The following is a 21861-nucleotide window of genomic DNA, read 5'->3' on the forward strand; positions in this document are numbered from 1 at the left end:
CCCCTGCACACGCTCCGCCTGGCCGCCAGGGCCCTCGACGCGCCGTGCCCCGACACTTCAAAGGCAGAATTCCGTTGGAGATGACCGCGGAGGCCGCTTTTCCCCGGAGGAGTCTGCACAAGTGCTGAGAACGGGCGGCAGCCCGCGCGCCCCCACTGCGCTTCGCGGCCAGTGGTGTCGCCGGTGGGGGCGGGTCCGGCAGCCGGCAAGCGGCGAGTGACGCACGAGGCGGCCAGCGCGCAGGCGCGGGGCGGGGCCGGGCCGGGCTGGGTGAGCGCGCGTGCGCCCGCCAAGCTGCGGGACAAAGGGGAGGGACCCGCGCGGCCCCGCCCCCGAGTGCCCCGCCCCGAGCGGCTGGGCGTGTGGCTCCCGCGACCCGCGGCCCGGGTCCCCCCGCCGCCGCCATGTACCCCGCGGGCCCCCCGGCCGGCCCGGTACCGCGCCGCGGCCGCTGTCCCCTGCCCGGGCCCCCCGCGCCCGCCCCAGCCCCCGTCCCCGCTGCACGGCCGCCGCCCCCCGCGCCCGGGCCACGGCCCCGCGTGGCCGTGAAGATGGCCTTCCGCAAGGCCTACTCCATCAAGGACAAGCTGCAGGCCATCGAGCGCGTCAAGGGCGGCGAGCGTCAGGCCAGTGTGTGCCGCGACTTCGGCGTGCCGGGCGGGACGCTGCGCGGCTGGCTCAAGGACGAGCCCAAGCTGCGCTGGTTCCTGGAGCAGCTGGGCGGTGAGGTGGGCACTCAGCGCAAGAAGATGCGGCTGGCCAACGAGGAGGAGATCGACCGCGCCGTGTACGCCTGGTTCCTGGCGCTGCGCCAGCACGGGGTGCCGCTGTCTGGCCCGCTCATCCAGGCGCAGGCCGAGGCCTTCGCGCGCCAGATCTACGGGCCCGAGTGCACCTTCAAGGCCAGCCACGGCTGGTTCTGGCGCTGGCAGAAGCGCCATGGCATCTCCAGCCAGCGCTTCTACGGCGAGGCCGGGCCCCCAGCCCCGGGCCCCGCGCCCGGCCCGCCCGTCAAGGAAGAGCCCGCGCTGCCCTCCGGCGCCGGCCCCCTGCCGGACCGCGCCCCGGCCCCGCCGCCTCCCGCCGAGGGCGGCTACGGGGACGAGCAGATCTACAACGCCAACGTCACCGGTCTCTACTGGAAGCTGCTTCCGGAGCAGGCTGCGCCCCCGGGCGCAGGGGACCCCGGGGCGGGGGGCTGTGGCCGGCGCTGGCGGGGCGACCGCGTAACGGTGCTGCTGGCCGCCAACCTGACCGGCAGCCACAAGCTGAAGCCGCTGGTCATCGGGCGGCTGCCGGACCCGCCCAGCCTGCGCCACCACAACCAGGACAAGTTCCCGGCCTCCTACCGCTACAGCCCCGACGCCTGGCTCAGCCGCCCGCTGCTGCGGGGCTGGTTCTTTGAGGAATTTGTCCCAGGCGTCAAACGCTACCTGCGCCGAAGCTGCTTGCAGCAAAAGGCCGTGCTGCTGGTGGCCCACCCGCCCTGCCCAAGCCCAGCTGCCAGTATGCCCGCCCTGGAGGACAGCGAGGATGCCCCCGTGCGGTGCAGGCCGGAGCCCCTCGGCCCCCCGGAGGAGCTGCAGACACCGGATGGCGCTGTGCGGGTGCTGTTCCTATCCAAAGGCAGCAGCCGGGCACATATCCCCGCACCGCTGGAGCAGGGCGTGGTGGCCGCCTTCAAACAGCTGTACAAGCGCGAGCTGCTGCGACTGGCTGTGTCCTGCGCCAGCGGCTCCCCGCTGGACTTCATGCGCAGCTTCATGCTCAAGGACATGCTCTACCTGGCTGGCCTCTCCTGGGACCTGGTGCAGGCGGGCAGCATTGAGCGCTGCTGGCTGCTGGGCCTGCGGGCCGCCTTCGAGCCCCGGCCCGGCGAGGACAGTGCTGGGCAGCCGGCCCAGGCCGAGGAAGCCGCCGAGCACAGCAGGGTGCTCAGCGACCTCACTCACCTGGCGGCTCTGGCCTACAAGTGCCTGGCTCCCGAGGAGGTTGCGGAGTGGCTGCACCTGGACGATGATGGGGGTCCGCCCGAGGGCTGCAGGGAGGAGGTGGGCCCAGCCCTGCCCCCTGCAGCGCCTCCGGCCCCAGCCAGCCTGCCCTCTGCCATTGGGGGCGGAGAGGAGGAGGAGGAGGCCACCGAGTATGGAGGGGCCTCAGTGCCGACTGCCGGGGAGGCTGTGCGGGGGCTAGAGACAGCTCTGCGGTGGCTGGAGAGCCAGGACCCCAGAGAGGTGGGGCCACTGAGGCTGGTGCAGTTGCGCTCACTCATCAGCATGGCCCGGAGGCTGGGGGGCATCGGGCATACCCCAGCAGGCCCCTATGATGGTGTGTGACCAGGCCAGCCCAGTGACCTTTCTCCTGCTGCACTTGGAGGGAGGGGACACACACACAGTCTCCCATCTCTCCTCCCCTCCCCCTGGGGTGGCCCACCCCATGGGTACAGGGGGTTCCAGGAATCCAAATCCAGCATGGCTTGGAGGAGCTCTGTTGGTGAGAGGTCGCCCTGCCTCACTGGCACCCTGGGGGCACAGCCGGAAGAGAGGCCTGGCCCATGCTCCTCTCAGGGCAGGCACATATGCGGGGCATACAAGGCACAGCGCCTGTTGGAACAGGTGGCTGTGTTCCTGCTCTGGCCCCCGTGGGGCTGGGCCTCCGCCCCTGCACCAGTCACATGCACTGGACGAGGGCCGACACTCCTGTCTGCTATCGAGCCCTGGTGCTATGTGGCCCCGGAGCCACAGCACAATCATCTCAGTGGCGAAGCACACCGCTTGGTTCTATTTTTTTTTTAACACATTAAATCTGTTTTTAAAGATACTCTTCAGAGGGGCCGTGAGAACAGGGGCCGGGTAGGCTGGTCTCGGGCCGCCCTGTGGTTTCTCTGGAGGTCAGAGGCCTGAGGTACTGGAGCATCACTGTGGAGTGGGGAGGGGTGGAGCCCCGTATTCGGGGCTTGCTTAGGTTCTGGGTGCAGCAGAGAGGTGTAGAGTTACATTTCCTTCGATTTTTAGTTTTCCCTAAGAAAACTGGTCTGAACAGATCTCTTATTCTGTGGGATTGGCAGCTGCCTGGATTTGGGCCCTGGTGACTTGGCCAATGGCAGGAGAGTTTCCCCCGCTTCCTCATCAGCCACAGACCATTCTGTCCAGCCCCAGGGCCTGGAGCCACCTGACTTACCTGGAAGCAGGCCCTGGCATTAGGCCCCGGGGCAATACACAGTGCCACCCTCTGTGGGCTCTCCTCCCCGCCCTCAGACTTTTCTGCCTCTCCCGGGACTGCCAAGGATGTGGCTGACAAGCTGCTCCTGGGAGGCCTAGTTTGAAAGAAGGAAAGGGCCCCAGGGCCTGTCCAACCCTGGTTCTGTTCTGCTGTGGCCAGGTCTAGACCTACAGTCCTTCTGGTTGGACTGGGGCCGGGGATGCCCATGCCTCCCCAGGTAGGGTGGGAACTGCCTTTGCAGAGATGCTGCCCGAGCTGGTGTGAGGGGCAGGGAGCTGGCCTGCTTGCCTCCAGGTGTTGGCCCCTTGTCCCTATCTGCCCCCAGTGTCCTCCTAGCAGAGGGAACCTTGAAAATCCAGAGTTGTAGAGTGCAGGGGTAGGCTGGAGGCCTGCACAGGGAAGGGAAGGGCTGTGCACCAGCTTGGCAGTGGGACAGCTGGAGGGAGTGTCCCCCAAAAGTGACTTTTATACAGGTCCAGGAACAAACAGTTCCTTGGAACTGCCCCCAAGTGAAGAAACATATACATACATATGTATATATCTATATCTCAAAATCTGAGAGCTCAGGGAGAGTGTGGAAAATTTGGGAAGAAGAAACAGACTCCCTTAGCAGAGCTCAGGGCAGCAGCTCCAGGCATGCCTGCTGAGCCCATCAGGCCACCGCCACCTGCAGGAAGAGCCTCTGGCCTGAACTGCTGGGGATGGGCTGCAGAAGGCCTGAGACATTTGGGCCAGCACCTTCCCAGGGTCCCGGGCCCAAGGTGGGGACACCACCTCTGCTCTGCCAGGCCTGCCTCCAGGGCTCTGAGGAGAAGCTGACTTCATGGCCGCGGTGCCAGTGAGGGCCGCACAGCCGAGCCTTGTCCACAGTCTGGGCAGCCCCTGGCGCTGCCCTTCAGCCCAGCTACTCATTGCCGCTGCGTCTTTGGCGAGGCTTTCATCTCCAACCTTTCTTCCCATCTCAGCCCTTTTGTTGGCCTGGGTCCCAGGAGGCTGGCGTTGGTGCGAGCAGGCCCGCTCCTCTCATCGGGGTGGCTGTGGCCTGTCCCCCAGTCCCTGGACGGTCACTTTCTATAAACAAGGCAGCACTAATTTTTGCTATAAGAAAAAAGAGGCCAGGCACGGTGGCTCACACCTGTCATCCCAGCACTTTGGGAGGCTGAGGCGGGTGGATCACCTGAGATCGGGAGTTCGAGACCAGCCTGGCCAACATGGTGAAAACCCCGTCTCAACTAAAAATACAAAAATTAGCTGGGCGTGGTGGCAGGTGCCTGTAACCCCAGCTATTCAGGAGGCTGAGGCATGAGATGCTTGAAGCCGGAAGGCAGAGATTGCAGTGAGCCAAGATCACACCACCATACTCCAGCCTGCGTGACAGAGCAAGACTCTGTCTCAAAAAAAAAAAAAAAAAGGGCAGGTGCAAGCTGGTGGGGACATTGGGATCCTGTCAAGAGTGGGTCTGCCTGCTGGCATTTACTAGACGGGGAATACCCCCTAAAGAGGGCTTAAAAAGCATCTTCTCCCTAGCATGGGGCGTGCTGGCATGGGGTGCTGTGCGATAGAGACTTGGCCACTGGGCCCCGCTGCTGAGAAGGCTGCTCTGCCCATGCCTGGCCCTGTGGGCGGTGCCAGCCATGGATCCGTGAGACCCTGGGCTGGAACCTAGGGCCCCGTTCCAGCCCTGCCTGCAGCTCACTAACCCTCTCTGGGTTCTGCTCAGTGTTTGAAGTGATGGAAAGACCCCCGGGTTGGTGGCTGTAGTGGACCCCGGGGGTGGCGGAACCCTTTGGGAGGCCAAGTGTTCTTTCCCAAAGCTGCGTGGGTGCCGTTGCCTGCCAGGCCCTGGCTGTGGTGACAGACACGGGCTGGGGTGAGGCTGCATCTGCTTCCTCTAACAATCATGGCTGCCTGCGGGGTCTGGCCTCTTGCTCTGGCACATTCCCTGCAGGCACAGGGGTGGCTGGAGGTGCCTGTGGCCTCGGAGGTGCAGCCAGCTATCCTCAGCTCAGATGGCCCCCAAGAGCCCCCAGCTCCTGTTCACTGCTCTTCCACTTAGTGACCTGTGTCAGCATCATTGTCAGAGTTCCTGGGCTTGGGGGCGCTGGAGAAGGGAAGGCGCTGAGGAGGGAAAGATGAGTGCAGGTTTTGTTGAAACCACCCGACCTGCGTTTTCAGGGGGACGAGGCCACTGCCTTGGCCCAAGGACCTGCAGGCTTGGGGGACCCCCTGGATGTCCGCTGAGCTGCGGATGAAACATCACAATGTGGTAGGAAAGGAAGGGGAGCACCCCCAGACGGGGGGGGGGGTGGTCCTGCAGAGACCCCAACCCCTTACCTACCTAGTTGAGACACCCATGGGGAGCAGCCCCAACAGCATGTCGGAGTCCCTGGGCTTGCGGGGTCATGCTCTGTTGAGGGCACTTCCTCTTAACTGGCGAGCTTGTTTACAGCTGAGCTCACCTGGTCAGATGGGCCCAGTGGCTTTATCTAATAAAGGCTGGACATGTCCACTTCATGAGCATCCCTGTTTTGAAGTCTTATTTTTAAACTCTTGATCCAATGCCTGGATCAGGAATACCCCCTAGATTAACAGTTGGGGCACAGGGCATAAAAGTGGAACACTGATTAAAGATACCATAATCATATCCATCATTTTCTATCTTGAAGAACAGTTTTCACCTGGCAGTAGAAGGCACAGGGGAGCCTGGCTGACCACGACGCTACCTGCCGTGCCCTGAGAACTGAGCCTGTGTCTTTTGTCACAGGCCATCACCAGCTGGGCCAGGAGTGGCTGGCTTGGGCTCTCCACCTCCCGAGCTGAGCTCACCTAGTGCCCAGGGCTTGTCAGAGGTCCCGGGGGGAGACAGGTGTTGGTTCAAAGTCAATGATTTCTCCTTGCAGATGGGCTCGGTGTGAACGCAGGTGGCTGTCACAAGGGCTGTCCACCTTCCTTCAGGGGCCGCCTGCACCAGACCCCAGGCTCCCAGACCTGCCCAGCCTTGGCACACAGTCCCCTGGGGTGACAGTGTTGAGGGGAAACTGCAATTCCATGCCCTACAAAGCCCCCAGGTGATGTAGAGGCCTGTAGCAGGCATGGGGAGACCTCTGCTGTCCACAGTGCCTGCACCCCCATCGCCTGACACCTGTCCTTGACCAGGGTTCCAGGTCTCAACTTACGGGGCAGGCATTGGACCTTGTTTGTTTTTTTCCAAGACAGAGTCTTGCTGTCACCCAGGCTGGAGTGCAGTGGCATGATCTTGGCTCTCTGCAACCTCTGCCTCCTGGATTCAAGCAATTCTCCTGCTTCAGCCTCCCAAGTAGCTGGGATTACAGGCACGCACCACCACATCCAGCTAATTTTGTACTTTTAGTAGAGATGGGGTTTCTCCATGTTGGTCAGGTTGGTCTCAAACTCCTGACCTCGTGATCTGCCCGCCTCGGCCTCCCAAAGTGCTGGGATTACAGATGTGAGCCACTGGGCCCAGCCCAGAACTTGGTTTTATCCACCTCTGGTGAAACATGAGCTCACTTGGTGCTCTCCGGCCTCTTTATTCCCATCTCCTTAGGCTGACCCTGACAAGTGCCAGGGCCAGGCTTGGACCAAGCAGTCAACGGAGTCAGCCTGCCCTGGGAACCAGGCAGGGGAGGGAGCTTACGGACGGGCTAGGCTCGGGGGAGTAAGAAAGAGCAGGTGGAGGGCTGAAGTCCGTGGCTGCAGAGGCAGCTGAGCATGAGGGATGGAGCGTGCTGCTGTCCTGCAGGTGCCCTGAGCCCTGTTTTGCACTGGGGGATTGATCTGCCCAGGCACACAGGGAGATGGCACAGCGGGACCCGCTGCCCAGCCTCGCTGAGGGCATGCTCCCGCCTCACCTCCAGAGGCTGTTGGGTGGAAGCCAAGAGCTGCAGCAGTTGGGGCCAGTGTGGGACTGGAGGCCCAGGTGAATCTTGTGGGACAGGGGACGGAGCTGAGGCTGTCTGGCCCAGACCCTCCCCACCCAAAGACCCTAGAACCCTAGCCTTCAATCCTGGGGGTTTGCTTCTCCCCTAAGTCCTGGCTTTCCTGACCTGCTGTCCGTTAGGAACAGGTGGAGGGACCAAGTCTTGCTGTCAGAGGCCAGTGTGGTGGTGCCAGAGCTACGCGGCATTCCAGGACCCCTGACCTAGGCAAGGGGCAGGAGGGCCCAGAGCTACCTGGCCACTTGCCAGGAGCTTAGGATCGGGAGGAAAGAGGCAGCCTGTATCCAAACTAAAGCCAGGGGTCTGCATGTGTCCTGGCTGGCCAGGGCCACCCTCCCAGACCTCAAGCCGCCCCACCTACCACTGCCCACCTGGTGCCACCCCAGCACTGCTGCAGACCTGGCCCAGCAGTTCTTTCTCCTTAGCAGGGGAGAAGCACGCCCACCACAGCCACCCTCTTCTCCAGGCTGCACGGCAGGCTCCAGCTCCCCATGGGGGCCCCACCAGGCCAGCAGGCCAGGGCCCCTGGCTTTACTGCAGGGGAGAGGTCTCTTGTGCAGACCCCATATGGCTCGTGCTCCCTAGAGCTGAGATGAGGCAGCTGGCCTGGCTGTAGCTGCATGGAGCCACCTGGAAAGCCAAAGGCAAGCCCCGGCTCCAGACCAGGCATTGGGGCAGCCATGCCTGTTACCGTAAGTTCTGTTCATGGCCTCAACCAACAGCCCAACGATACGGGCAAATGACGAAGACGCCATCTCTCGGGCCCCTCAGAACCAATGTTGCAGCGAGGCGGGCTCATTGCAGCAAGGGGCAGAGCCACCACCACGGCGCCTTCTGCTCACTGGGGAGGGAGGAGTGTCCCCACTGGTCGGGGTTCCCCCGCCTGCTGGAACCTCTCAAGTCCTGTCCCCTGCATTTCCCTGTGCAGGGGGAGAAGGAGCGGTAGGAGACCCTCATGCAGGAGGGAGGGAGCCGCAGTCCTCAGGGGAAGGGACACAGGGAGAGGCAGGGGCACCAAGGCAGGAAAGGATGGCCAGAGCCCAGCCTACTTTCTGCTGAGCTCCTTGGCTCGGCAGGTGGCGGCCTCCACGGCACTCATGGTGGCTGCTCGCAGCCCGCCCTGCTCCAGGGCGTGGAGTCCGTAGATGGTGGTGCCACCCGGGGTGCACACGTCTGAGCGCAGCTGGGCTGGGTGTTGGCCCTCGTGCAGCAGCATCTTGGCCGTTCCCTGAGGAGAGCGTTAGGGCCTGGTGACTGGGGGAGGTGGCGCGGTCCCCACTGTGCGGCCTGCCCTCGTTGCATCCCCCAACCTTGGCCCCAGCTTCTCGAGCCTGCTGTCTCCCCGCCCACTGGAAGTGGTACAGGCCTGGGCCTTCCCAATGTTCCCCAGGGGCCACCCTCACTCACCAGCAGGGTCTGGGCAGCGATGCGGTGGGCCAGGCTGCTGGGCATGCCCATCTTGACGGCTCCTTCGGCCAGGGCCTCGGAGAATGCACACACCTGTAGCCGTGGCATGGTTGTGGGGGGGATAGGTGTCAAAGCCTGGGGGCTCAGGACCTTCAGGAACAATGCCCAGAGCAGTAGCCATGGATGGCCAGAACCAAGGCCTGAGCCCAAGGGTCTGCAAAGGGGCTGGCCTCAAAGATCCCCAAGGCAGTGACGTCCCGGGGACAAGCAGAGCTCCCAGTGGGCCTGGGGAGCAACCATGCAGGCCTCAAGGTTGGACTCTGAGGGCAGAGGCTGTCAGAGGGACTTGGGTGGGCCCCTCTTTGCCGAGGTGCGGCCGGGGATGGACGAGGCAATACTCACGAAGGCCACGCCACTGCCACTGAGGCCAGTGTGGATGTCGACGTAGGCTTCAGGCACCTCCTCACACCGCCCACAGGCCTCCAGCAGATGCTGCAGGAGCTTGGTCTCGCTGCTCCCCACGTGGCGGCCCCGCGCCATCACTATGGCCCCTTCCTGGACCACACAGGGCAGGTTGGGCAAGACCCGCAGCACCCGTGTGTTTGGGGGCAGCAGCTGGCCGGAGAGAGGTCAGAATCAGGGAGTCTGTAGGACTGGGCCCTGCTGGGCAGGCCCCAGCAGGGGCCTCAGGAAAGGTCCACGTCAGCTCGTGGTGGGCTCCAGCGTCTGCCTCCCAGGTACAGCACCAGGAGGGAACCCTAAATCCAGCCACTTGATCCAGGTGGGCCACCCGGCCACCTCTCAGGCCCTCTGGGGGGCTGCCTGCCGCCCAAGCCTCGCCAGCAGAGCCTATACTGGGACCAAGGCCTTAGCCCAAGGGACACTCACCTCCTCCAGGGTGCTCAGAGACACCCCAGCAGCCACGGACACCAAGATGTGTTCAGTGGTGACCACAGGAGCCACCTCTGCCAGGACAGCTGGCAGGACATGGGGCTTGGTGGCAAAGATGACGAGCAGGCAGCTCTGCAGCACCTCCTGGTTGGAGTGCGTGGTCCGGCAACCCAGAGCCTGCGCCAGGGACACCAGGACCAAGCCTCAGGGGCCACGTGAGCGGCGCACCCTCTCCACCACAGCCCTTCCTGCTGGATGCCACACATTCCCATGGTCCCAGGGCCTCTCCCATTGCAAGTGTCTAGACCACCCCGACTTCTCCAGTGCCCAAGACTCACCCAGACTAGCCCTACTCCTCACAGGCCATCCTGATGTCAGCGCCTCCCCAAGCCCTGAGCCCTCCAACCCCAGTGAATGTCCGTGACCACCACCCAGCATGCAAACACACACATGCACATGCACGCACTCATGAGCATGCATTCATATACACACACGCAGACACATGCGCTCATGAGCATACATACACACGTACACATGAATGCACTCATGAGTGCAAACACGTGCACACACACCCACTTGAGCATGCACTCGTGTACACACACGCACTCATACACGTGCACATGCACTCATGTACACATCTGCGCACACACACATGCATGAGCACATACGTGCACACACATGCACTCACAACCACAGGTGCACATGCATGCACTCATGAGCATGCACTCATACACACACGCACACACATGCACTTACCACACATGCACACGCACACACAAGCGCACGTGCAAACGCACGAGCACACACACGTGCACACGCATAGCCTCACATATACACACATGCATATGCACGCACTCACGAGCATGCACTCACACACACGCATACACACACACAAACACTTTGCTTTGGCCCTCCACAACCTTACTTTCCTCCTGGCCTCTAATCTCCCTTTTCCCAGCCCAGAACAGCCAGTCTGCAAACTTCAGCTAAATAAACCACCTATCCCTAGCTCTGATAAGTATCTTAGTGGGACAGGAGCCAAGAGCTATCCTGGGCTCCTGAGGGTATGAAGATCCTGGGCTCTACGCTCACTTGAAAGTGACATAGGTTCCTGTCTGTTGGTGCACTGGCCAGTATGTGCTGAGCTTCCACTTTTCCTGGAAAGAAAGGAAAAGGAAGAGGGGTTGTTGAGGGGGTGGGATAGGATGGCACTGAGAGGAGAGGGAGGAGCTCACTTGGCCTCTCAGGCTCAGCCACGCCTGGCCCATCCTGGGCCCCCTCCTGGCCCCAGGAACCCAAAGCGGGATGCACCATTCACTGGGCCCAGGCAATGAGATCCACTGATTCTACTTGGCAGTCAACACCTCTGACTGCTGCTGGGTATGGAGGCCAGGAGCTTACCTCGTTGGTGAGGACACAGATCCCTGGGGCCTCTGCCTCCAGAGAAGGGAAGGCTGCCTGGAGCAGAAGAGGCAGTACCTCTGGAGGAACACCAGGCCTTGGGGGAGTGTGGTGGGTACAAAGGCAGTTGATTGGCCACAGAAGGCCCAATCGGGGCCCAGGTTCTTCGGGAGGGAGAGTCTATGCTGGGATGTCCAAGAAGAAGCTAAATGCCTACTTGGTAGAAATTATCTGCTTTTGTCGGGTACAGGGATGGAGAGATTGGGTTAGATTTTGGTAAGGTCGAACAGGAAGACACAAGCGTACACCACAACCTGAACACAGCAATTAATCATGACAGTGGCAGCCACACACACCACTACTAAGCTCAACACTAGACATTTATGTCTCATTTAACCTGTACAGCTCTGGGAGGCATGTGGTACTGCCAGGTTTCACAGGTAAAACTCCTGAGACTCATAGTAAGCTATTTCCCGATTGATTTTGACTCTTCTGGACCCTGAAGTATGGCTGAAGGCAGAGAGCCAAAATTCACCCAGCTCTCCCTATCCACAATCTGCAGAGAGGCTTCTAAATGCCTGGAGGAGTATGGTCAGCATAAATATCCCGGGTATAAAGCAGTGTTTCTCAACAGGGGATGATTTTGCCTGTCTCCTCCTCCCACCCAGGTGACATTCGGCAGCGTCTGGAGGCATTTTTGGCTGTCACAACGTGGGGGTGCTGCTGGCACAGGATGGATGGTCTGGCCCAGGTGTTCCTAGAGCCAAGGTGTCTGGGGGAGAAGCCCTGCTGCTCCCCAGGAGAGGGGCTGGCGCGCAAAGAGAAAATCAGAGGCTGGAAGAGGTGAGCCTGGCCAAGGCCACGCGGCCAGGAAGCCGGCCACGGAAGCGGCACCTAGCCACGTGTAACTCAAATCTTCCCGCAGCCACGTCAAAAAAGTAAAAGGAAACAGGCGTGGCCCCGGCTGCGCCCAGCGGAACGGAGACCCCGGTGGCTGGGCCCGCGCCCCCAGCCCCACTCTCGCGGCAGGACACCTCCCACGGGGCTGCTCCCACGCCAGACCGCAGGCCCAGCCCTGCGCCTCCCCACCTGATCTGATGAGGCCCTGCGCGATGGCCCCCGCCATGCGGCCCGCGCCCACGAAGCCCACGCGCCGCGGAGCCGGCCCCGCAGCCGCCATCTTGTTGCCTCGGACGCCACTGCGCTCACCGCCCATCCACATGCCGCGCCCCGCCCACAGATCTAGGCCCCACCCCCCGCCCTCCAATAGGACACGCCTCCCCGTCCCCACCCTCGCCGATTGGTTACTGGTACAGCACACTCCGGCAGGCTTTTTGTCCGCCCTCTATAGGTTCGCAAGGCGCGGGGACCCCGCCTCTCGCTGCTTATTGGCCCGAAAGGGCTATGCCGCCCCTCATTGCCCATTGGCTGAGAGAAACTGGGGGAACAGGGCCAATGGAGGCGGGGCCCTAAGGGGCGGGGCCGGCGGGGTACTCGCGCTCCGAGAGGCCGGAGGAGCGGGGAGGGGTCCCGGTCGCGCGTGCAAGGAGCAGATCTTGGTTTTCCGGAGGGGAGGGGTAGCGAAGCGGGTTGCAGGGCTGGTCCAGAGCGTGCGGTCACTGAGGACCCGCCGACCACAGACGGTGGAGCTGCGGGGAAGCACGAGGGGCGGAAGCCCAGGTCACGGAGAGCAGGCCGGGGCCAGGGGCCTGAGACCGACAGGGAGGGGACAGTCGGGGAGGGGGGTACTCATCATTTTTAATGACACAAGGAAAATAAGGCTTGAAGATCTGAGTGCAGTTTTTTCATCATCCAATCTAAAGCTGCATGTTACATGTTATTTTCTTCTGAAGCCTTTGACATTTTTTTTCTTTTTTTTGAGACGGAGTCTCGCTCTGTCGCCCAGGCTGGAGTGCAGTGGCGAGATCTCGGCTCACTGCAAGCTCCGCCTCCCAGGTTCACGCCATTCTCCTGCCTCAGCCTCCCAAGTAGCTGGGACTACAGGCGCAAGCCACCACACCCGGCTAATTTTTTTGTATTTTTAGTAGAGATGGGGTTTCACCGTGTTAGACAGGATGGTCTCAATCTCCTGACCTCGTGATCCACCCGCCTCGGCCTCCCAAAGTGCTGGGATTACAGGTGTGAGCCACCGTGCCGGGCCAAGCCTTTGACATTTTCTAAGCTCTTCAGTAATGAAATCCTCTCATTGATTCAACATTTACTGTGCAGCTGCAGCCTCTGGGCCCTGCTCTGGGCCTGGGCAAGACCACCCCACAGCAGCAGATGGGACAGGCTGGACCCCACCCTGCAGCCCTGCTTGGTGGTGGTGTAGACAGACTACAGTCAGCACACACGCGGGACAGCCAGTGTGTCAAGGCTCTGAAGCAAATGATGTGGAGAGGGATAGAAAGCCACCAGGAGGCTGCTTCGGCTACCACAGCCAAGAAATGTGGGTGGTGGACACTTTGCACCAGCACACAGTGTCAGCAGCTGTCTCTCCTGCCACCTCGGATCCTCCCGGCCCCTTCCCACACAGACTCCCTGGATTTTCTCCCAGGCCCCCTGGGCCAGTGATGGCTCGGGACCAAGGCTGTGGGGAGGTGAGAGGGGCCGGAGGCATCCAGTGCCATGACATCATACATAAGGACAAAGCTCATCATAAACGAGTGGGCTGAGGTGAGGTAAAGGAGGGTTGCTGGCTGAATGCCCAGGGCCACAGTGGGTAAAAGAAGGCCCAGGGACCCAGCCCCGTTCAGCTTCTCCGTCCCATGCTGGGCCGGGCTTCTGAGCATCAGTTGGGAGCCCTCAGCTGATGTGGACACCCAGCCAGCCATGGCTTGTGTCCAGGGCACCTCTCTGCTCTTGGCTGGGCTTCTTCCCACTGTTCCTCACCTGGCAGATCCAAGCGGCCACACAGGCGCCACCCTCTCCGGGGAGGCCTTTCCTGAACCCCCACATGGGCAGAGCCTTTATCCACAAAGGGCTGGTGCCAGGGGATACACTGTGAACGAGGCCAACCCACCTCCTGGAGCTCCAGGTCCTGGGGTGTCGGCGTGAGGGCTAGGGGTTGAGGCGGGGCTCCCAGAAGTTTCCAGACAAACAATCCCAGCAGGGCAGGGTGAATGCTCCGAGAGGTGCTGTGAAGGTGCTCTCAGGGAAGGTGTTTTGGAGGCTGGGCCACCTCAGCTGAGGCCTAAAAGGTGGGGAGGCCTTGACCCAAGAGGGGGCCAGTCTCAGGGGAGGCCTGGAGGACACCTCAGCTTGCTGGACACAAAGGGACAGTGACAGATGAGATAAGAGGTTGGCTGGGTGCAGGACACACAGGTCTGGACTCAGTGCTGGGTCAGGGAAGACACACCACTGCTGCCGGAATGAACAAAGGAAGAAGTGAAGCAGCAGGCCCTACCTGCAGCCAAACGGCATCGTGTGTGTGAAGACAGCACAGGGTGCCCAGGAGAGGGACCCTGAGAAGAGGTGGGCCCAGAGTTGGGCCAGGAGCCAGGGAGGGCGTCTGGGTCCTGGGTGCAGTGGACCAGAGGGTTCTGGCCTAGGGGCTCCCTCTGTGCGAGGCACTGAGAAAGGGGGTGACGGGCAAGCCGGGGCCTGGAGCCCAATGCTCCCGGTCCATAACCCAGCGCCACCCTGCCTGGCTGAGGCACTGGCCCGGGAACCATTCTGGACTTCGCTGTCTCCCCTCTAAGAATGGCCGGGGGGGAGGGAGAAATGACACCCCACCTCTGGTGGCTGGAGCTGACCTGTCCAGCAGGCACCTGTCCCTCTCCATGGGACAAGGCCAGGTGGGGACCCACGCCCAAGCCTGAGAACCACAGAGAGGAGGGGCCGGGCCAGGGGAAGCCCAAGCCACCCAATCATCAGCCTCCCCTCAGATCCATGCATGGGCCCAGCTTGGCTGGCTCACTAGACATTTCTGGCCCACTAGACCAGCTTCCCCAGAGCCCTCAGGCTGAGGCAAGGAGGTCCGGGTGAGCTCAAGTTACTCAGGCCTGCAGGTGGCCACATGTGGAGGGGCTGGGACTGGTCCTGTCCTGCACATCCTTGTCCAGCTGACAGTCCACACCAGTCTCATTGCTGCCTGCCCACACGTGTGCCTTCCCATCTCCAGCCTCTGCGGCCTTTCCACCCCAGGGAGTCGCCAGCTCTTGGGGGCTGAACAGCAAGCCAGGGGGACAGTGGGTCCCGGGACTGACTAGGCTAGGGGGCAGTGCCTGGGTGTAGGGGATGGCTCAGCACAGAGCTGCCAAGGCCAGGCCCGTGAAAATGCACTTTATTGGCTCCCAGGGAGTGGGATGCAGGATCAGAGTGGACACGCGCAGGGCTGGGGGCTGGTGTGGGGAGCAAAGCGCTGGGCCTGCCTGGGCCCTGGTTTCCCTGAGGACCAATGTGAATGGGGGCCCCACTGGACAGATGCTTGGGGCTGCAGAGCGGACGGAATGCAGGCCCAGGTTGCTGGGTGATGCCCTCAGCTCCTGGCAGGGTTGACGGGTGGTGGCCACTGGGCTTTGCCAGCCGATGGTCCGCTGGCACCTGCTCCTGCCTTCTAGCTTCACTTCCGGGCCTGCTCGTAGTTGTCAGTGAACCAAGCACAGGTCTCCTTCACCGCTGCAGAGGCGGGCAGGTGAGGGCCATGGACAGGGAGGGCCAGGGCCTCATGGGAGGAAGTGGGGGGAGGAGGCCCAGGGACAGGGAAGTCACCCCTCAGAGCTTTGGTGTCCCACCTCCAGGGCAGTATAGGCTCTGAGGGGGCGCCTCACCTCTGCCCTGGTAGCGAGCATGAGGGAGGGGCTGGGGCAGGCCAGCAGGTGTGGGGGCCACCAAGTGAAGGGCTGTGGGGTCGGGGCTCACCCTGCTTGAAGGGTGTGAACCGGAAGTCGGGCAGATAGGTCCTCAGCTTGCTGTTACTGGCTGTCTTCTTAAACTGCCCATCCGACTTGGTTGTATCAAACTGGACGCTTTGTCAAGGCCACAGCGAGACAAGCACCTCCACCCCCAGCCCCCGCAGCTTGCCCTTGAATCTCTGCCATTCCCAGGGGAGCCACAGCAGAGCTCCTCCGCCTGCCAGGGTGAGCGTCCTCCCTCCACAGTGTCCCACCCACGCTGGCCCTATATCGGGAGGCCACTGAGCCCGCCCAAGGGGCCCCCATCCAACCCCCAGCACTGGAGCCAGAGGATACGGTGACTTCCCCATGGAAGTCCATGGCTTCCACCACCGCCTCGGCTGCCTCCTTGATGGAGACCTCATCGTCCTCGCCCACTGTGTGGAGCCACCGGGTCAGGCCTCCCCTTGCTGCCGCCCGACTGCCCAGGAATATTCCTGCTCCCACCACTCAGCCAGCCTCCCAGGACAGCCTTGGATCCTGTCCCACCATGGAGGAAGGGGGCTGAGGGCTGAGGTACCCACCTGAGAGGATGATGGGCTCCACTTCATTGTACTCCCGCAGGACCCAGATAAACAGCTGGGCCAGGTCCTAGAGGTCAGACAGGCAGGGTCAGAGACCATGGGTATAGCCACAGGTCCCCTCTCCCAGACGCCCCTGCCGGGGAGTCCATACTGCTGTCCTTGTTCAGTGGGGGCTCAGCCTGGGGACCAGGGGTCCCTCCTTTCTCCCTCGGAGCTCAGAGCTACACCAGTGACTCCTGGAGACAGGAGCCTATGGGGCTTCCACAAGGACCAGAGATGGCTCCTCTCGGAGCTCAGCCCAGATTCTGTCCTGGTTGAAACCTCCCTCCTGCACCACCTCCCCGACAGCCCAGCAGGGGCAAGCCCAGGGCTCAGTAGGGCAGCTTCTCTGGGGAGAGCCGTGCCTTCCTTTACGCACCAGCGAGTATATGAACTGCCTCCGCGGCTTCCCCGTACCCCACACTGTCAGGGCCGAGCCGCTGCCTGCAGATTCGGGGAGGGAGCCGGTGTCAGAGGCACTGGGTCACCTCGTCCCGAGCTGAGCCCGGGCACCCCATTGGGCAGACGCACTCACTCTTGGCCAGGTGCACCTTGTGGATGAGGCCAGGCAGCACGTGGCCATCCTCGATGTTGAAGTTGTCGTGGGGCCCGAAGACGTTGGTGGGGATGACAGCGGTGAAGGTGCAGCCGTACTGCTGGAAGTAGGCCCTGCGGAGGCACAGCGTCTCCTGCCCTCGTCCTGGGCCCGTGATCCCACCCCAGGATGCCGCTGGCCTCTTACTGAGGCTGGCACGAAGACCCGACCAGCCGGCCCCACCCGCCCCTGGGGGCCCTCTCCCCCACTCCTGGCTGGGCCTCAGCAGGATGGGCGTGAGGACCTGTTCTGCACGTCGATCATCCTCTTGGCATACGAGTACCCAAAATTGCTGCTGTGGGGCGGCCCATTGTGGATCTGCAGGGCAGGAGAGGCAGAGGCCGCTACTTCCTGGCCCTGCCCACAGGCTCCCCGGCCCCGCCCACAGCCAGGCCCTGCCCCTCACCATGGTCTCATCTATGGGGTAGGTCGTCTTGTCAGGGAAGATACAGGTGGACAGGCAGGACACCACCTTGCGGGCGCCCACCTCGAAGGCTGAGTGCAGGACGTTGTCGTTGATGTGCACATTTTTCCTCTGCAGGGTTGAGGTGGGGACAGATCAGGCTCCCCAGGCCAGATCCTAGCCCTTACCTGCTCCTCCAGATGCAGAAGTGGAGACACACCCTGGCCCTTCAGCCCTGGTAGGACCCAAGCCTGCCCATCCTGACCGTTTCCGGACAAGGCAGTGGGCTTACAGACACCATTGCTCTCCAGCCCCACCAAGGCTGGAGGAGGGGCTGGCTCTGCCTTCCACTATGAGGAGAACCACACCCCCAGCTCAGAGCTGGGCCCCACCCAGGAGGCTGCTGAGGTCAGGGCATGGGACCCCAGTGGAGGCTGGGAAGGAGCCCAGTCTGGCCCTGGGCTGGGCTGGGGCTCCCACTGCAGGGGGAACAGGGCGGTCTACTTCCCCACCTTGGAGGAGCTCCCACCTGGCTCTACCTCCCAGGATCAATTGAGCCTGCGCTTTCCGGGTCCACCCTGCAAGCCCCACTTCTCGTGCATGAACTAGATACGGCATGGCTGGAGCACTGGGACTGGTCTTGGGAGAAGGGAGAGGTGGTCGCCAGGCAGCCTGCTGGGAAGGCCGAGACACCACCAAGGAGGGCTCTGGGGTGACAGGGCTCCTGGGCAGAATCTGGTCTGAGCCTCTGCTGACCCTAGTGCCTCCTACGCTTAGCAAAGCCAGCTAAGGCAAGGCTGCTGCCCAGAGACTGGTGGGGCCAACCCTCCGGAACACAGCTAGCCGCGGCAGGGCCCTTACACCATGCCCCCTTCCCCCAGACACACGCAGCAGATGCACAGAGCGCTGTTCACACTCCTGCACCCCGGAGTGTGTGGTGGGCCCGGCTCAGGGGAGCTGGGCCAGCACAGTCCTGGGAGCCAGAGGCTCCAGAGGCCCTGGGGACTCAGGGGGCAGGAACCAGCTCCCAGTCCCACGTGGCTGCTGGCTCTTTTCAGCTTCCCAATGCTGCAAGTCAGCTCTACAGCTTTGCCTACTGGACCAAGTGCCTCCAGGCCCACCTGCATGACCCTCTGTCCACAGCACCCAGGTGTGAGTGACTGAGGGTTCCTCAGGGGCTGCCCCCACCAGGCTGTGCCAAGCCCTGATCCTCAGGGACTTCCTGGGCTGGGAATGTGGGCCTGTGAGAGTGGGAAGCCCACCAGGAAGTTCCCAGAACCTGGGATCCTGGTTTCCAGTGCTTGCTGGGGCCACCCTCACTTACCCAGAAGTCCAAATTGTATTTGATATTCCGGAACAGGCCCCCCACCATTGCAGCAAGATGGATGACGTGTGTGGGTCGGACCTTCTCAAACAGGGCGCGGGTCTGTGCTGCATCCCTGTAGGGAGCCAGGCTGTCAGGAGGCTCTGGAGGGAACCAGCACCCCAGGGTTGGGTGCCGAGTGCAGGAACTGGGTGGGACTATGGCAGGAGGGACAGTCAAAAGGGAAGGTGGCCCCAGGGCCTGGCTGGTATGAGGGTGCAGGCTTTCAGGAAGAGATAGGAGGGTGTTTGTCTAGGAACACAGCCAAGCACACCCAGGCCAGGCCAGCCACTGGCAGTAAGGACCCAAACACACAGCTACTGTTAGTTAGACTCAGGAACAGGCCCAGCCTGGAACTCTTAGTTCTGGGGTGGGGGGTAGGATGGGGAGGAAGGGCTGATCTGGGGATGGGTTCACTCACGTGAGATCGGCATCTTTAGAGGAAACAAACACCCAGTCCTCTCCAGGAAGTCCAGCTCCATCTGCTACCACCTTCTGGATGGCTTTGCCTACCAGTCCAGAGCCCCCTGTCACTAGAATCCGCATGGACCCCTGGGGTTCACCCATGTCAGTTGCACCTGTAGTGTCAAATAGTGGGAGGCTGAGGTCATCATGCTCTCATCCTTTGGAGCCCCACTCTTCTGTGGCAACTGGCACAGAGTGAGGCCCTCAGAGTGGGGACATAGTCCACTGGCAACCAGAAAGACCCAGCTGGACCGAGGCACTCCCTCGTCGCAGCCCTGTTCCCCAGGGAGCTCTCAGCCTACAGCGCCACCGGGGTCCTGAGCTACCACCCAGCCCAGAGCAGCTGGTCCCAACCCACGACTCCCCACTGGGCCGAGAAAAGGTACATTCTACTCCCCTCGGCAGACAACCTTGGGACTGGGGCTCCTGGCGCAGGTCGTTAACACCGTTCGCAGCCAAAGCCCGCATGCTAGGGACAGGCACGAGACGGCGCCTGTGTGCAGCCCACGCCCACTCGAGGCTGGCTGGTCCTGGAGAGCCCTGGCGAGCCAGATTCCTCCAGGGCAGGACAGGCCTCGGGGCGCAGCCACCCTCAAAGATCCTATCCTGGGAGCCGGAAACCTGCTCGGACTCCCCGGCAGGGCCCCAGGGCCAGCCCTTACGGGAGGGAGCCCTGCACAGGCGTCGCGCGGCTCCCAAGCACGCGGCGAGACCTCACCGCAGCCAGACCCCCTACCACAGCCCCAGGCTGCCCCCACGCCCCTCGATCCCAAACCCCCCCACAGCGTTCCCTGACTCTCACGGAGCATCCAGGGCCCAGGGCGCGGCTGAGTCCGCTGCCACCTCACCTGCGTCCAGCCCCACCGCCGGCTCCCCGACAGCGGCTTCCGGCCGGGTACGCTTCGGCTACGCGCGGCGCCAGCTGGGGGGCGGGGCCGGGAGGCTGGGGCGGGGCACTCTGGGAAATGGAGTCCCGGGGGCGCGCAGCGTCCGGGGTACAGCTGGGACTTGGAGTCCGCGGCCGCAAAGCCGCTTGGGAAGCGCAGTCTCGTCCGCCGGGCGCGCGCGGGCGGGTCCCGGGACGAGGTCCCAGGCTGCAACCTCTTTAGCCCGCGGGGCGCTGGGCCCAGGTCCTGCTTGAGGCGGCGGGAGAACACGAGACGAGGGCCGGCAGGCCGCCCCGCGCGGGCTGCCCGCGGCGTCGGAAGGAGCCTCGCAGGCGCTGGGGCCAGGCGGGCTCACGCTGCGGCGTCTCCCTCGGCTCCCCTTCCCTCCCGGGGTTCCGCCCCCGAATCCGCAGACCTCGCGCCGCAGCCTCTTGGATTCTGGCCGCGATGATGAGCTTGTCGTCCCAAGCACTTGCACTGTCACCCGCGCCCACGGGGACGCCCAGGCTCGGGCAGCAAGCAGCAAACAACCCCAGAGTTACGGCGAATCACGTTGGGTGACTGTGGGTGACAGTGGGTCACGGCGGGTTAAGAAGGATCACAGCGGATCACGATGGGTCACGGCGAGTCAAGGAGGGTCGCGGCGGCTCACAGTGGGTCCCACGGTCGCGCTGCGAGCCGCCAGCTGCTCCTGCCCTCAGCTCAGAGCCCAGTCCTGCTGCCTGGGGCGGGAGGGGGTGGCAGCGCGGCTCTGACATCCAGAGGCCCCCGTCAACGTCTTCCATCGAAAGGCAAGCGTTTAAAAGCAGTCACGGCCATGCGCGGTGGCTCAGGCCTGTAATCCCAGCACTTCGGGAGGCCGAGGCGGGCGGATCATTTGAGGTCAGGAGTTTGAGACCAGCCTGGCAAAACATGGTGAAATCCCGTATCTAATAAAAATGAAAAATTAGTCGGGGGTAGTTGAGCGCGCCTGTAATCCCAGCTACTTGGGAGGCTGAGGCAAGAGGATCGCTTGACCCCGGGAGGCGGAGGTTGCAGTGAGCCCAGATGGCGCCACCGCACCCCAGCCTGGACGACAGAGCGAGACTCCCTCTCAAATAAATAAAATAAAAACAGTCACTCAGGCTGACAAGGGTCAGGGAAATGTGGTCCGCCCCCGCCACCTTAACATCTTGCTATGAAAGGACGTTTCATGATGATAACGTTTAAAGACATCCGTAAGGCGATGGCTTTTATCTGACTGGAAGTTAGCAAAACATTAGAGATGACTGAAGTGAGTCGCTGCTGGGTATGTCCACCTGCTCTGGTGATGGGCAGGCAGCGTTGCTTAATAAAGATTTCACAATTTTAGGCCGGGCGCGGTGGCTCACGCCTGTAATCCCAGCACTTTGGGAGGCTGAGGCAGGCGGATCACGAGGTCATGAGATCGAGACCATCCTGGCTAACACGGTGAAACCCTGTCTCTACTAAAAAAAAACAAAAAATTAGCCAGGCGTGGTGGCGGGTGCCTGTAGTCCCAGCTACTCGGGAGGCTGAGGCAGGAGAATGGCGTGAACCTAGGAGGCGGAGCTTGCAGTGAGCCGAGCTCACGGCACTGCACTCCAGCCTGGGCAACAGAGCGACACTCTGTTTCAAAAAAAATAAAAAATAAAGACTTCACAGTTTCTAAATTGTTATATATTTCTTCCATAAAAATTTAGTTTTCTTGCCTTCATTTCAGCAAAGTTACTAATTATGATATTAACAGGTCACATAATTTCTATTCTATCGACCATAACGTCAACCTACACAATCTTTCTTAAGTCATTGTACT

At 62.1% G+C, this 21861-nt stretch overlaps 3 protein-coding genes across 5 annotated transcripts; 1 reads left to right on the forward strand and 2 right to left on the reverse strand.

The window, feature by feature from the left end:
- The first annotated feature begins 247 nt into the window (after positions 1–247).
- Positions 248–2820, forward strand: TIGD5 (tigger transposable element derived 5). The gene has a single exon (XM_054497434.2). The coding sequence runs from the start codon at positions 405–407 to the stop codon at positions 2334–2336; it is 1932 nt and encodes a 643-aa protein (XP_054353409.1). The 5' UTR covers positions 248–404; the 3' UTR covers positions 2337–2820.
- A 3934-nt stretch (positions 2821–6754) lies between these two features.
- Positions 6755–12119, reverse strand: PYCR3 (pyrroline-5-carboxylate reductase 3). The gene is made up of 6 exons (XM_054497437.2): positions 11967–12119; positions 10569–10633; positions 9474–9653; positions 8988–9200; positions 8586–8678; positions 6755–8406 (listed from the first exon to the last, which is right to left on the reverse strand). Exons 1-6 carry the CDS (start codon positions 12097–12099, stop codon positions 8224–8226), a joined length of 867 nt encoding a protein of 288 aa, XP_054353412.2. The 5' UTR covers positions 12100–12119; the 3' UTR covers positions 6755–8223.
- Positions 12120–15145: 3026 nt separating this feature from the next.
- GFUS (GDP-L-fucose synthase) lies at positions 15146–20087 on the reverse strand. 3 transcript variants are annotated; one of them, XM_054497975.2, is made up of 11 exons: positions 19964–20087; positions 19118–19274; positions 18658–18772; positions 17337–17465; positions 17175–17248; positions 16871–17004; positions 16715–16779; positions 16297–16363; positions 16070–16149; positions 15741–15840; positions 15146–15497 (listed from the first exon to the last, which is right to left on the reverse strand). In XM_054497975.2, the coding sequence occupies exons 1-11, from the start codon at positions 19968–19970 to the stop codon at positions 15442–15444; spliced, it is 984 nt and encodes a 327-aa protein (XP_054353950.1). In that variant the 5' UTR covers positions 19971–20087; the 3' UTR covers positions 15146–15441. The 3 variants fall into 3 exon arrangements, with proteins under 3 accessions (XP_054353950.1, XP_054353951.1, XP_054353949.1); XM_054497976.2 differs by having other exon boundaries at positions 20010–20062; XM_054497974.2 differs by having other exon boundaries at positions 19572–19996.
- Between the last annotated feature and the right edge of the window lie 1774 nt (positions 20088–21861).

Source organism: Pongo pygmaeus, chromosome 7 (assembly GCF_028885625.2).
Source record: "Pongo pygmaeus isolate AG05252 chromosome 7, NHGRI_mPonPyg2-v2.0_pri, whole genome shotgun sequence".
In the NCBI taxonomy this organism is placed as follows: Eukaryota; Metazoa; Chordata; class Mammalia; order Primates; family Hominidae; genus Pongo; species Pongo pygmaeus.

Bases quoted from the DNA above. Each gene is read 5' to 3' on its own strand.
- TIGD5 (XM_054497434.2), top strand. From the start codon at position 405: ATGTACCCCGCGGGCCCCCCGGCCGGCCCGGTACCGCGCCGCGGCCGC.
- PYCR3 (XM_054497437.2), bottom strand. From the start codon at position 12,099: ATGTGGATGGGCGGTGAGCGCAGTGGCGTCCGAGGCAACAAGATGGCG. The intron at 9,201-9,473 runs GTGAGTGTCCCT...CTCTCCGGCCAG, and splicing joins CTCTGAGCACCCTGGAGGAG to CTGCTGCCCCCAAACACACG. The intron at 8,407-8,585 runs GTGAGTGAGGGT...CGCTCTCCTCAG, and splicing joins TCGCTGCCCAGACCCTGCTG to GGAACGGCCAAGATGCTGCT.
- GFUS (XM_054497974.2), bottom strand. From the start codon at position 19,629: ATGCGGGCTTTGGCTGCGAACGGTGTTAACGACCTGCGCCAGGAGCCC. The intron at 19,275-19,571 runs GTTGTCTGCCGA...TTGACACTACAG, and splicing joins CCAGGAGCCCCAGTCCCAAG to GTGCAACTGACATGGGTGAA. The intron at 16,364-16,714 runs GTGCGTAAAGGA...TCTGACCTCTAG, and splicing joins GGCAGTTCATATACTCGCTG to GACCTGGCCCAGCTGTTTAT.